General features: G+C 40.2%; 1 protein-coding gene and 2 long non-coding RNA genes across 13 annotated transcripts in view; 1 reads left to right on the top strand and 2 right to left on the bottom strand.

The window, feature by feature from the left end:
• Positions 1 to 4,737: 4,737 nt before the first annotated feature.
• LOC26528370 lies at positions 4,738 to 5,321 on the bottom strand. The gene is made up of 3 exons (XR_001448698.3): positions 5,056 to 5,321; positions 4,910 to 4,984; positions 4,738 to 4,852 (listed from the first exon to the last, which is right to left on the bottom strand). It is a non-coding gene; the product is annotated as an uncharacterized LOC26528370 (long non-coding RNA).
• A 3,574-nt stretch (positions 5,322 to 8,895) lies between these two features.
• Positions 8,896 to 9,788, bottom strand: LOC116804587. 3 transcript variants are annotated; one of them, XR_006358088.1, is made up of 3 exons: positions 9,723 to 9,788; positions 9,254 to 9,490; positions 8,896 to 9,199 (listed from the first exon to the last, which is right to left on the bottom strand). It is a non-coding gene; the product is annotated as an uncharacterized LOC116804587 (long non-coding RNA). The 3 variants fall into 3 exon arrangements; XR_004364585.2 differs by having other exon boundaries at positions 9,603 to 9,763; XR_004364586.2 differs by having other exon boundaries at positions 8,896 to 9,202; positions 9,603 to 9,760.
• A 1,963-nt stretch (positions 9,789 to 11,751) lies between these two features.
• The window catches only part of LOC6585562 (fasciclin-2), a 91,999-nt gene continuing 88,547 nt past the window's right edge, over positions 11,752 to 15,203 (top strand). For 8 of the 9 annotated variants that reach the window (XM_044011629.1, XM_015160952.3, XM_015160953.3 and 5 more), the window contains exons 1-2: positions 11,753 to 11,996; positions 14,094 to 14,459. In XM_044011629.1, coding sequence (XP_043867564.1) covers positions 14,381 to 14,459 — 79 coding nt within the window. In that variant the 5' untranslated portion in view covers positions 11,753 to 11,996; positions 14,094 to 14,380. Of the gene's footprint in view, positions 11,997 to 14,093; positions 14,460 to 15,203 lie in introns of all 9 variants that reach the window. The other variant, XM_044011631.1, reaches the window with a different exon arrangement.

A 15,203-nucleotide genomic window follows, 5' to 3' on the forward strand; every position in this document is an offset into this window, starting at 1 on the left:
ATTTTGGTTTAATTTGCATGGCTGAAGGCGCTTTCGAGTTGCACTTGAGACAGGCGCAGCTTGTTTTTTGGTCTATGGCACAGTCAAGTGCCACTCGAGCGACAGAGACAGACAGAGAGAGAGAGAGAGAGACAGAGTGAGGTGTCTAGCGGGACCTACTCAAAACGAAAGACTCAAGCAAAAAACTTGCGCTCGATAGGAATTTATGCAAACATCAGGTCAAACTAATTGCCGAATGCGATTCTCGTGTTATGTGTGAACAGGAACTCTTGAGTTTTCGTTACAAGGATTACAAGCTGCAAATCCACTTGGCACATGACGCGCGCCCCGCTCCTCGCACCACCTGCGCCGCATTGTTATATCACTCATCCTCCTCCTCCTCCTCTACCTCCGTCTTCTTCTTCTACTTCTACTACTTTGTCTTTTTTGTTCATTGTTGTCAGTGGTTGAATTTGGCGCTTCCCTTTTTTCCTTTATGTAGCTCGTCCTGCATTGTCCTTTACACGCTGCTGTAACTTAATCCGCTTAGCTCTGCTTCTCTCTCTCTCTCGCTCTTTCTCTCTCGCTCTCTTTCTCTTTATCTCCCTTTGAACACTTGTCAGCAGTTGCCCCTGAAGCGTCAGCCACATTAACAAATATCACACACACACACAAGTGTTTGATGAGTTCACAGTCGAAATTGATTGATCGATCGATCGCCACAGGATACGGATAATGGATAAGTTAGAAGACAGCGCAATGAATAGAATTTCAAGGTACGTATATAAGGAAATAAATTGAGATATCAAGACCTCAATATATAAGTGTTAGTTACTTCACACTCACTCAAAGCTACTCGCTATATATTGTCGTGACTACTACCATTGATCCACTACTAATACGTCCTTCCAAACAAATCTAAATCTCAACTATCTCCTGCTCTTAGCTTAGTAATCTAAAATAGAAAATTAAACTCTACTTTAACTTTTACTCAATAATCTACACTCTCTTATCTTTACTCTCTCCACTTTTAATATTTTTATTACAAAATTGAGGGAATTTTAATGCCATTAGTCAAAAATCTTCGGACAGCATCTGCTTTCAGTCTTTTTACATCGATTTGAATATTTCGTTTTGGCACTCGTCGCTCGTCGCTCCCACGGTCAACGGTTTTACCATATCCGATTATCGGAAACGGATGAGCACAAACTGTGAACCGACGGGAATTGGCGAGCAAACAAACAAAGGCGGGCACCGAGCATGCTAAACCAAATAGGAACTGATACCGGCGAAGCGATTGCAACTGCGTCTTAATTTCGAGCCACGAGCATTACATAATCAACAGCAAAACAACTGTTCCTTACACACACACAATCTCTCTCTCTCTCTCTGTCTAGCTCTCTGTTCTACTCTCTTCTGGGTTTTATGGCTATGACAAAGGAAAAGCCGCAACGACCCTTGAGGTAATAGAGAATAAAACAAAGCCATACCGCCGCGAATTCGCTAGAAATGCCACGCGGTAATCACAAATATTGACATTTCCTTAACATTCAAACAGAGACAGAGACAGCTTTCTCTCACTCTCTCTCTCTCTGTCTGTCTGTCTGTTGGTAGGTAACCTTATACCCACTTTTGGGCTTCATTCACAATAGCCACACATTGTGCCTATCAATAAATAGCACAAAGCACTTTTTGTGCTCAGCAATTCACGATTCTCGATTCATTCCTTTATGGGTTCATTGGGTTTCCAAATTGGGCTGGTTAGAGAGCTTCGATAAAAACTATCCGATTACTTCAGCCTGCATTTCACACGCTCATCTAACGTTCCTCGCATTCTTATCATGTTTTCCAAATTGGCCTGGTCAGCTGGTTCGACATTTGTCTTCAATTAAAGATGAGTCAGGAAAGTCTGTTTAAGGGAATACTTAATATTTGCTCAGATAAAATTACAATATATATATTTTATTAAGCGAAGTAGCTTAGAAATTGTATTCATATATTTTGTCTTCATTATATTTAGAGAAATATTATGTGTTTCAAACTTACTTTCCAGCTACTTTTTACAGTTTTTTCCAGAACTGGGAATCAGAAGGATTTTCAAGAATAAAATAAATAAAAGATAATTTGGCGCTTAAATTTATTTAAGACAAAACCCATAAAAGGCTTCAACCACATAACAAATCAATTTCAGATTTAAGAAAACTACCTGAATTACCCTCGTAAAGGTAGAGCCATAAAATACCTTAACTACTGAGCTAAGATTTTACCTGTGAATGAGGAACGACGCCAAGCAATTAAGTAGATCTAAGGAATAAGAAGAAATTATGCTGAGAGTGATGCGAGTAGGAGAAAATAAGATAGAGTAATGGAAAGATATACTGTAAGGCAAAGAGAGGGATAGAGAGAGCGAGATAGTACGAGGAAGGGGAAGATAGTAAGACATAATGAGATATATAGCAAATATGAGAGATAGAGATAGTTGGAGAAAGTTACACATATATATATGTATATAGAGAGATGGAATGACAAAGAGAGAGAGAGAGACAGAAAAAAAGAAAGAGGAAAGCAATTAGATTGTAAGAGAAAGAAATGCGGAGAGAGAAAGTCAGATAGCCTCTAACTCACGAGAGCAGTTTAGATATAGAGAGGATGAGACAGAAAGAGGGATAATCTCCTACTAGTGAAGAGCTATTTAGAGATTGAAAGAGAGAGAGAGAGGGAGACAGCGAAAGACAGATATACTCTTATCTATCGAGAGCTTTTTAGAGATTGAGCAAAACAGAGATATAGAGAAAGAGAGATAATCTCATATTAGAGTTAAAGAACGAGAGAAAATCAGACTTATCTATGCTACTCTTTTTGACATCTTATCAGTGCTGCCAACTCTTCCGGGCAAGAAAATGCTAAATTAACCTTTTAAACCTGCTAGAAACGGCTAGATCATTTTCAGTTTCCCTTAAAAATGGGAAATTAGGGTATAAAAGTATATATTTATATTATTGATCAGAGCGACGAGCTGAATCAATTAAGCCCGGTCCGTCTGTCTTTCCGTCCGTCTGTCTTTCCGTCCGTCTGTCCGTATGTATGAACGCGTCGATCTCAGAAGATATATGTAAGAGCTAGAGACAAGAAAAATTATTGAACAATTAAGTTCCAATCAATAATTTTCAAGTACTTTGGAGGCACGTTAAATAGTGCTGATTTGACTTTAAAAAATGACAAATTTCCCGACAGCGGCTAGTTTACAATTTTTCCTGCATTTGGCAGTTGGAAAATGGCCGGTAAAAAACTAAGTTGGCAGCCCTGCATCTTATCAAAAATTTTTTGTTTTCTGGGCCAAATTAATTTCAAGGAATTCGCCAACAACAAAAAATGTTTCGCAACTATTCGCGCGCCTTCATGAATGCGAAATGCGGCCTATCATATGACTGTGAAATGGCGTAGAGCACAACAAAATGAAGAGCTTCATCGTCGTCCACATGTCGACCACAACAAAGAGACCTGCTGTCGCAGCTCCTGTCGCCGCTTGGGGAGTTGTGTGTAATCTAGACTCGCTCAGCGCCGCAGCTATTCAAGAGCTAATAATTATAACAGAAGTGCCCGGGCAGCCTGCCGCCTGTTGTGGTATCCAATCCTCGCTCCGCGACGCCCCCTCGCCGGGCCAACCTTATAATGTGTTTAATGGCGCCGCATTATCCACACATAACCCTGGCCGGCTGGCCACGGCCGAAGCCGAAGCCGAAGCCTTAAATTTGCACAGTTCGTCCTTTGGGCCAGCAGAAATTACTTTGTTTAATTTTTGTTTTTTTCCTGTGTCTCTTAGACGTATGTATGTGTGCGTGTGTGCCTGTGTCTGTGTGGGTTTGTTCTTGCTTCAAAGCAGCATTGTTAAGCCGCACCACATGCAGACATACTTTGTGTTTGACCACATGGCATAATGAGTCTGCGTGTCCTGCCTGCACAGGACATCCGACTAAAACCAGCTCAGGTGTGCGTAGGTGTATGTGTGTGTGTGGGCGCATAGGTGTCTACGTGGGTCGCTGGACACCAGGATATTTGCGGTTGTGCAACAAAAATAACCCATTCGTTTGTTCGACTGACTGCAAAATTTGAATGCCCTTGAATGTCCTTTGTGTAACATTAACACTCGATTGATTTATTGATTGACCATCCACACGATTGGCACTTCAAATGGCCACTCCTAGGAAGGTGTTTACATTTGTATAAGAATAGATAAATCGACTACTCAATCGATTATTACTTGCCCTTCTATTGGTCAATCTTGAATCAACCCTTCTACCAATAGCCAAAATTGTATCAGTAAATTATTCAATCTTTGTCAATCAATCTAAAATCAATCACGTAATGCACCATTTCTTCACCAGCAACAATCACTGCTATTATCTGCAGTCAATCCGTGACCCCAGTCAACGCATCACGTCAATCTAATGGCTCAGTATTTACTCAATCGTAACTCAAACCTAACCATCTACTGCAAGTGAATATTTTTTAGTCAATCACTACAGGTCAGTCACTATATGCCTTGTCAATCTCTATATTAGCCCCATTCAATCCTTAGTCCATCATAAGCAAGCGATGTTCTATCAACTGCCAGTTAATCAGCCATCAGCCTACAAGCATTAGTCAAGCATTGTCAATCGTTCACAACGACGAACCTCTTCAATCATGATTGCAATCCGTTCTCTCATGAGATTACTGAAAACACGTGTATTTTTTTTTTTTTCTTTATTTGATGCGTTCCAAAGATAAACAGATAATTTTAACACCAATTGCTGAACAATTGCATTTCCAAATGTGGTCTTTACCGGAATTTACGAAAACTATTTGTACATCTTGAAATTTGTGATTGATTCTGTGGAGGAAGGTAGGATTAGTAGAAGTACAGACAGAGGAAGCGACGTAAACGTACCCCATACGTGTGATACGACTGTTTGTTCCGTGTGATACGTCCTTTTGTATTTATGTATGTGTTGCATGCCATGCCCTACGAGAGATGGAGAGGAAGGACGACATTCTCAATAGAGTAATACTTACTGGATGGATCAAAACACTTACGCCCAACAAATGATTGCAGAAAATATATACAAATATATATCTTCATTTTTTTTTTTTTTTTTTTTTTTTTTTTTTTGTATGCCTCGACAACTTCACTTTTAGCTTACAAACTAAGTTGAAAAAAAACAACAATAAAACGAAAAAAACGAAAACGAAAAATACTTTGAATTTTGAGAAAATTTTCCGAAAATAAAATAAATAAAAAAATGAGAAAATAAAACTGATGTAGCCTTGTGTAAATGCTGTGTAGAACTGAGCTCGAAACATATTCCATTTTCCCATCTGAATGTGGTTGACAGTTGGGACGGTGCTCGGCCTACTTGATTCGAATTGAATCCAATACGAAGCATTCACTTTCAATTTCATTGCGCCTCGATTCCGGAAAAGTCTCGAGCTCCGCTCGGATATTTGCTTTTGTTATAAATACAAACAGCTCGGGGGCTCTGAGCGAGGTAGGCGGTGGCGGGTTTGTCTTGGGTCTCGTCTCCAGTCTGGTTTGGTTTTTGGTCGCATTTTGTGTGCGTGTGTGTGTGTGTGTGTGTGTGTGTGTGTGTTTGTGTTTTTAGCCTGGTCTCAAATTGCACAAGAACAAGCAAACAGGCACAAGGACAATAAGAATGAAAACCAAACCAAGCCGGATTAGTGGTATGACGTCCCTTTTCTTTTTTCCCGGCTTTTGGACCAACGCTCGAGTCGAGCCACATTATTTGTGTGTCTGAAAAAGTTAATTAAGGGTTTCACAGTTTATGGAAAATGTCAACCGAAATATATGTATGTATGTATGTGGAATACGGCGCAGACCAATTGCTGTCAAGGCAACCAGTCAACAGATCTACCCGCCCCGCCCCGCCCCACGCCGCTGCCGTCCACTCGCACAGCCTCCCCCTGCCGCCTCGCCCCGATACACCTAACGGACATCACCCGCAGCGTTATTGTGGCCATAATTAGCTGCGGCCAAACACTAATTGTGCTCTACCTAGGCACAGCTGTGACTCCATCCAGCCATCCATCCATCCATCCATCGAATCATGGCTTCTCCCCTCTCTCCCATTTCGTACTCCGTTTCAAATTCGGCTCTCGGCTTACAGCATTTGTAACTATTTGATGTAGCGCGTATCGCATTGCAGACACCCGCAGTGTAACTGGTACAGTCGGCCAAGTCAACTGCCAAGTGGCTGACTGTACCGGCCCTTCCGTGGGGTCGTCTATCACATCACAGTCACGCTTCAATTATGATTTTGTCTTTATTTCAATTTTCAAGAATTTGTTTCGGAATATACATTTCGTTTTTTCAATATTTTCCAATACTGTTCAGCTTCTTTTGATCTCTCTGTACCCTCGTTCTACCTCCCTCTTGCTCTTAGTCTTTATTAGTATAAGTACAAGTCTTTCTTTCCTACTATCCCTGTCTCTATCTCTATCTTTCTTTCGCACATTGCTATTCTCTCCTTTATTAGTTTAGTTTTCTTTCTCCCTCTTCAGTTTTCTTCAGATACTCTCTCTCTCTATCTCTATAAAAGCTTCAATGAGTTTTTCTGTCTGTCCGACAACTCGCTCTAGCTTCTCCCAATGTTAGCTACTACCTCTTTATCTTTATCTATCTCTTTCTCTCTGTGTGTCATTTGCAGTCTTACACTCTCTTTATTCTCATTGTAGCTCTATTTATATCTATCTCTCTGTATCTAACGCTTTCCTCTCACTCTGTTCATGGCCTTACCTTTGCCTCAATGGTCATACCTTTGCCCCAATCTCTCTCCCTCTCTTTCTCTCTCTCTCTGTCTCTCTCTCTCTCTCAATCTCTCCCGCCTCCTCTCTCCTTCTTCATTCGGCTTGTCTTCCTTCATCAGCTTTAATCCAATTCTGATGATACTAAATGCTTGCATGCATTTTTCATAAAAAGGGGGTTTGCCCCTTTAATTAGTTTAGCGACAATTCCAATAGCTGCCCACATAACGTAAAACCACAGCAACAACATATCCGCATCCGCAGCCGCATCCGCATTCGCATTGGCATCCATTCTGTTGTCCTTCTGTTTGGACTTCCGCTTGCTAGCCGCAAAATTAAAAATATATATATTTGATTTGTTGCCAATTGTCAACTGGAACTGCAAATGCAACTGGACATCGACATGGAACTGCGACGCGGTGAACTGTGACCCCGTTGACCTTTTGTGTGGCGCGTGACAGTTACCCATTTGAATTCTCTGCATCACGCCGGGTGGTCCATTGACATGCAATGCGCACGCGTTCCCTCACCCCTGTCCAAGCTATCGATCTCTCTCCCTCTCTTCCTTCTCTTCTCTTCTCTTCCTCTCTCACTCTCTGTATGTCACTCTCGCCCTCATTCTCAGCCTTGGTTTTTACCTCATTGTAAACCTCTTCCTTTTCCTGACCCCTAACCCCTAGCTTCTCCCTGAGCCTTGGCTTTATTCCTATCAGCATCAGCATGGACATTAGTCTCCGCGTTGGTCACATTAGCATTAGCAATGTCATTGGCATTAGTTTTAGCTTTGCCGTTTGTAGGATGATGTTAATGCTAATCATTAGTATTAGCATTAGCATCAGCATTAGAAATAGCATTAGCATTGACATTAGTTTTTACCTTAACCTTTGTACGAGTGCATAAGCATTAGCATTGATATTAGCATTATCACTCACATTCGCTTTAAATATCAGCATTAGCATTGACAATAGTGAAGCTATTAATAAAGTATTGATATCAGCGGATAAGTTAATATTATCATTGTCATTGGGATTAGAATTTGCATTGCTCTTCGCTAAAGCATTTACACGAGCATTACTATTAGCATAAGCATTGGCATTTAAAATTAGTATTATCATTGTCATTGGCATTAGCATTTGCATTGCTCTTAGCTACAGCATTTACACGAGCATTACTATTAGCATTAGCATTGGCATTTACATTAGAGTGAGCATTGACTCACGCATTAGACTTGGCATTAGCAGCAGCTTCAGTCCTCCCCCTCACTTTAACTTGCTCTGCCCTACATCTACCTCTAGCTCTCGCTCATCGCACCCCCTTCCTCTCCCGCGCCCTCTCCCGCCGTCAGTCTCTGTTTCCATTCTCACCCTTCAGGCTTCTGGTCCCATTTGCTTTGTTTCCAAATATTTGCAGCATAATGCGTAAATGTTTTCAGTCCAAACATTGTCCAATCAACCATTCGCATTCGCACACGCATTTTGCGACTAGTTTTAAATTAAATTCGTTGTGGGCGTTGTCAATCGATTTAAAAGGCATGAAGTCCGTAGGTCACATAGGGCACATAGGTCACTCAAAGTAGATCGTTTGCCTTTTCGGGGCAGCAGGCTGAACAATTGTCCATTAATATAAAAATAAATGTATTTCGAATATAAAAATCCCCGTTAGAAACTTTAATTATGTTTTGCTACTCTATGAGTTCATTATTTGCCGGTTCTTTGTAAGAACTGTTGAAGGTTTCAGGGCTTCATTGTCGGACATACGCATACATATACATATGTATCATGTATGCTAACTGTACACACGTATAGCTTGATGAGGCAGTCAATCGGTGAGTCCCCCGAGGTATCAGACAATCAATCAGTCAATCACTCAGTTGATCAATCAATCAGCTAGTCTATTCTTCAGCTAATCAATCAGCCAATCAAACTATAGTTTGGTCTATGAATCAGGTAATATAACTATCACTAACTAATATATCTATCAGTCAGTTCTTCAATCAAACAATTGATTGAAACTCATCAATAAAACAACTGATCTATCAATCAGTCAATCCACTGCCTATAAAGCTGTCAATCAGTCAATCTAATCTGATGGACTGAGTCATCAACCAACAGATAGTCATTTTTCCATAAATATATTCTTCCATAAACTATTGAAATTCTCTCACATTGATAGAAATGGGAATTATTGAAGGTACCTCCTTGACTCAGCTCTGAGCTCTGTTCAATCATGTATGCAAGTCCAAGTTACATATGCTCGTTCCAGAGGTACAAATGGAGCATATTGGTGCTATTTCCGTCCTGTCTTCAACATATTCCTAACTTGGGCTTTGGGTGGTCCCCTCCAGCAATTTGATAGCTCGAATCTGTATCGCAATTAAGTTGGGCCAAGTCAGAACTTGATTATCGCTCGAGTATTTGACCTGCTAAGGTCGAAAGCTTAATAACTCTATAAGCAATTAGAGGGCAGCACTCACTCTATCCGCCCGTCTCTCTGTCTCTCTCACTTCTTCGCTCTGCACACAATCTCTTGTCTACCTATGACGGACAGGTTGGTTGAGCAACAGATCCAGATATATCTATATCTGGGCGCTGACTAATGATGCCAGCGAGCACAAAGTGCACGATGAGGCGACAGCTTACTCCATTCAAGCGCAAAATGATGAATTATTGTTTTCAAATATCCACGAGAGAAACACAAAGGAAGCAGAAAACTACGAAAAAAGAATAGGGTAACAATATAAATTGATATTTAAGTATTCGCTTTATAAGTTGATTCCTTTCAATGGTCAACAGATCCTTTGACTGCTCCACGCCGAAACCCACCGAAGCCATGGGAAAACTGTCTCTAATTGATTATTACAACTGCTACAATCATTTTGTACTTGGCTAGAGCTGAGGTCAAATCAAGCCCCACTGTTTTATGGTCGAAGTCAGGTGTTGTACCTTTATTCGATATATATCTACTATTTACGAGAAATATTGACTTTATTCTCTAAAGTCTCTGAGTTCGTCTGATTGACTGTTTGATTGACCGACTGAGAGGTGGATAGATTGACCACTGTGACTGATAGATAGATGAATGGGTGACTTACGGTTTAGCTGAAGAAAATGATTGATTGATTGACGGAACGTTGGACTGATTTATGGATGGATTGATAGATCAATTGACCAATGAATATTTGGATTGACTGACTGATTGCCGACTGACTGACTAGCTGATATAATGATGGATTCATTGATTGACAGATTGAACAATAGTTTAATTGACGAATTGGCTGATTGATGAACTCTTTGATGGCCTGGTATACGGCCTGATTGACTGACCAATTGATCGACTGACCAATTGATTGACTGACTTATTGATTGACTGATTAAAAAGCTGATTGATGAACCGTTTTACTGCTTAATAAACTAGTTGACTTACCATAATCGTTACTTGATTGGTAGAACTAGCTAATTGATTTGCTGATTGTTTGATTGAACAAAGAATTTAATAAAGTCGAAGCCAAAGATAATTTAATTTAAGTATCGAAATTCCATTCAGCTAAGTCAACGTCGATTAGACGAAAAATATGAAAATTGAAAATTCTGAAATGGCAAAGAGTGCGGAAAATCGATGAACTTGAGAGGGGTAATGGAAGGGAGCTTTGTGCTTTTTTGAAAAATGGAAATAAAATTAACACACTTCAAATGGTTGGGCGCAATAAATAAAATGCGTTTTGCAGCAAGTGCGACATCAACGACAAAATAACAATGCAATAAATCACTTATTGGCAACAGGGCGGGGGTGGCCAGAGAACGACCAGAGCAGCAGCAGGAGTCGGGGTAGGGGTAGGTGTTGCCAATTGACAGGGCTGTGCAGAAGGGCAGGGGGTTCTGCTCTCTGGTCTGCGCTGATAAATTGCCAGGCAATGCCGAAGGCAACAGCAATGAGCAGCAGGAGAAGGAGAAGGAGCTGCAGCTAGCTAAATGCAGACTGTGTAATTCGTATCTGTGAATCGCATTCGCATCTGTCAGATACGCAGTTGCATTTAGCAAATTGCCAAAAGTCGCACAAGCAGCGCAACCAAACCTAAAATCGAAATGTGGTTTTTGCATTTCTGTATAGCATTCGACTAGTTAGAGCAATAGGATTGAAGACAGTGGACTAGAGTATCATACTTGACTTCATTTTTATTTATTTGATATTAAAATTTAATCTTAAATATATTTTAATTAATAATTTATATGTGTTCTTTTTTTTCATTTATTTAAATTTGAATTTCCTCATGTATTCCCTTATTTGCTTAAATCAAATAAATATTTAACTTACTTATTTCGTCAAGTCAGCAACCACTGTGCGCACGATCTGCGCTTATGTTGCTAACGTTCACCGTAAATGCATTGCTACTATATATAGCAACATGTTGCTGGGCATGTGGTGCAACATTTGAAGATGGGCAACAAGTGGCCGTCCACATAAATTGTCAGGCGAACAAAAAAAAAAAAAAGCAAATACAAAAAAATCCTATGAAACAAATAAATTTAAACTTCTTTCTTATATATTATTTATTTGTAATTAAAATTTTTCAGTTTCGAAGAAATGTTTACAATTATTAAAAATATTACATATTATATTTTTAAATAAATAATATATTCTATTTTCATTTATTATTTTTATAATTTTCTTTATATTTTTTATTACTTTGTGTACACTGTGCACTGCAATTTGTTAATGGCAATTAACACAAACGTTGCTGCTAAATGTTGAATGTTGCTAAGAGTGCGTTTTCTCTCTCTCTAAGTTGCGCTCTCTCGCAACACGCCGCGTATGCCTGCCTTCCAGCAATGTTGCTAGCGAAACGAGCCAGCAGCAAACTGCAGCAGCATGTTGCTAGCCGCCTGGCCGTTATTATTCAACGTTCAGCTATGCCGCCGCCGCCGCAGCCAAACGAGCGAGAGAGAGAAATGAGCGGGCCAGTCGCCGCGCGATTTCAATTCATTCTCATTTCGTTTGTCGTGGCGAGTGGACGTTGTCTGCTCTCTCTTTAACTGTCGCCGTTGCCGTTACCGTTGCCGCCGTCGTGTGCGTGTTCTTCGTAATTTTAGTTAACTGTGGTAACACGTTCCGCGACGTTCTTAACGTTTATCGCATCGGTCACTCTCCCAACACACATATATATCTATATATGTGCATCTGTGTGCGTGTGTTTGTGCCAGTTAGACAATGAATTATTGGTAATACTCATTTCTGTTTCTGTTTCTGTTGTTTTTTCCGTTATTTTTTGTCTGCGTTTTTCATCTTTTTTTTTTCAACAAAAATAACTTTGTGACATTTTTAAGTTGTTTTTTGCCGGAAGAATTTAAAAATAAACAAGAAACTGGGAAAAATGTGCTTGAAAAGAATTGTTTTTTTTTTATCACGTGCTTTAAATTGTTAATAAAACAGTTTTTTTTTTACTAAGCAAAGCAAATTATATTATTTTTTTTTACGAAAACAAACAACGTAAAGAAAATGAAAACAGGTTTTTTTCCCAATTGAGCGACTGACGCCCTGTTTTTGTTGTTTTTACAGCCACAGTGAGCGTTGAAAAACTATGGCCAAACGCGTGAAAACTTTAAGTTGAAACAAGAGTTGAATTACAAAAAGAAACAAAAGAAAATAGTGTTGGTTATTTTTTTTTTTTCAAATTGAAACTTGCCAAGTTAATAGCTGCTAGCATTTCAAGGCCATTTCAATATTGATTGAATGTAAAATATAGCGAAATTGCCTGGGACTGGCGCCATCTGCCGCTCGAACCTGTTGCAGTTCAAGGACATTTGCATAGAGACATGCAATTTAGCTAAGCTTTAAGTGAATCTGCTCTCCCGCTCGCACACACACAGTGTGTGCATGTGCGTGTGTGCGAGCTTTGTTGTTGTTGTTGTGTGTGTGTGTGTGTGTGTTTGAGTGAGTCAGTTGAAGTGCTTATCGTGCGGCCGTTACGAAATGCCTAAACAACAAAAATTGCAACAACAAAGTCAAACAAAACTGAACGCGCGCTTTTGACGCGCTCTCTCACGCTCTCACTCTCGCTCGTACTCTCTCTCTCTCTCTCTCTGTTTCACGTTCACTGATATTCACAAAGAGAGCGTCCACCCACACACACCACACATACATATGAAGAGCGGCTACCTGCATGATAAAAATTATTGGAAAAATCAAGCAGCAGATAAACTATAAAAAATTCTTTGTTTTTTTTTTCCTTTTGCTATTTAAGTATGCGTTATGCGTCGCCCTCCACTGCTGCTCCTGCTGCTGCTGCTGCTGCGACGTGTTTCGACTGCAGACAGCGCCGCAATTTCCGTTACAAAAAACTGGCCGGCCAAGCAGCGACGCTTTACACACATGTGTGCGTCGCCGTCGCCGTCGCCGTCGCCGTCGCTGTCGCCAGCAGGTTTACTGCGGCCAACTTTAGAACGCAAAGGCAAAGAGGAAAAAGACAAAGTCAAAGCGCAAATGTTACACACACACACACGCGCACGCACACACACATATGCTTATATGCGCTCACTCATAATCGCCTCGCACTTGCGACTCATTCAGAGACAAGTTTTTCGCCGTTGCTGCTGCCGGTTCCAGTCGCCGCTGTTGCTACAAAAATCGCTCGTGTGTGACGCAGCAGCGACGGCAACGGCAACAGCAACTGCGATGCGTTTTTCAACGTTCTTTGTTGTTGAGTCAGTTGCTTGGCCAAAAAGTAAAGGCCAACATTTGGCATTTTAACGAACTGCGGCTTAGCGCTAAATCCAATTGTCAGCCACTCAGACATTTCGCTGCTTTTCGCACTCGCTGCTAACTAAAGTTCAACGGCAAACTCAATTGCCTCTTCCTCGTCCTGCCCCTCTCATTCTGTCTGCCACTTGCGACAGTTGCTAAACTCATTCGTTAGTTTGTCACTCGTTACTCGTTAGAGTTTTGCCAGAATTTGAGAGAGTTTGACTTTGAACTTTGGCCAGAGTTAAGTGAGTTTGGGCTGCATAAAGTGCTGACTAAAAGTCTCTCTCGTTTGCTAGTTTCACTTACTCGTTACTAGTTGGAGTTGCCTGAACTCTTATGAGTCACTTAGTGCCTAACCTGCTTTGTTAACTATTACTCGTTGCTTGATATTCATAAAAGATTTGGATGAGCTTGAGTTTGATAGTGAATCGACCTGTCACTCGTCCGTTCGTTTACTCGTTGCTCGCTGATCGTTACTAGGTTCACTCGCTACTCATTACTCGCCTGAGTTTTTGTTTCTTCAGTTGACTTAGCCAATTACTAATCATAAGCCATACATTTCTGCTTCATTTCAGATATCACACACAAACGCATTATTAACTTCAGATACAATCTGCGAGTAGCGCTCGCTCTCGCTCTCGCTAATTGCCGATCGCAAACGAGTGTCAGTGACCAAAAAGTGCGCAAATTATAAATACAAGAATTCAATTCAAATCACATTAAAGCAACTGCAAATTTTTTATACATTTTTTTTACTGTGTGCAACAACGCAACAAAGAGAATAAAACAAAGAAAAGAAGAAGAAGAAACTGCAATAAGAAATTAGTGAAAAACAACAACAAGTAAAAGAAGCAACGACAAAATGGGCCAACTGCAAAGGCAGCGAGTGGCTCGACTCGCCACACTACTCTACGTAATGCTCTGCAGCTGTTTGACTATAGGTGAGTGCTATAATTTTATAATTAGACACGAGCGAACGCTGCAAAATGAAGTTGTAAAGCGTAAATTGCATTTTCAATCAAGAAACTAAAAGAAAAGCCATATAACGTTTAGACGAATGGCCTCTTTAAGAAATTGAAGAAGAACGGGAGAAAGAAAGAAATCTATCGAAACTAATCATAAAAATGTTTTGCTGCATCCATGAAAAAGTGAACTAGAGCAGGGTAGATTGGATTCGTGGAAATGTGACTGAAAGTAGGAATATGCATATGCATTTGTAGAAAATTGACCAATATTATCTATTCCAATTTCTATGAATTCGTCAAGGATTCGTAAGCTCTAAACTTGAATTTATCAACAAAATATTCCTATATAGTGATTTGAAATTAAGATTATTATCTGTTAATAGACCTACACAATGCATCCAAGTTAATGTAACAATCATCACTGCAGGGTCTTTTCTAGCCATGCACCTCAGCTAGCCAACCTTACCTGATTTCTTATTCTTTTCACAAATTTCCACCTTAATATGTCGTTTTTAATACATATATATGGCTCGCTCTGGAACTACTCAAACGCTAAGCAAATACGACCCAAAAGAAAAAAAACACATTTCGTAGAAACACAAACGAGATCTCTAGGACTAGGCCTAGGCCTGAAACTCTTATCGCTCGACGTCAATATTTATTTAGCGAGTCGCCCTTATCGCACACACACACATGCTCAGGCACAGACGTAATCGAGAT

The sequence above is a fragment of the Drosophila mojavensis genome, unplaced genomic scaffold (genome assembly GCF_018153725.1).
Source record: "Drosophila mojavensis isolate 15081-1352.22 unplaced genomic scaffold, ASM1815372v1 contig_136, whole genome shotgun sequence".
Classification (NCBI taxonomy): domain Eukaryota; kingdom Metazoa; phylum Arthropoda; class Insecta; order Diptera; family Drosophilidae; genus Drosophila; species Drosophila mojavensis.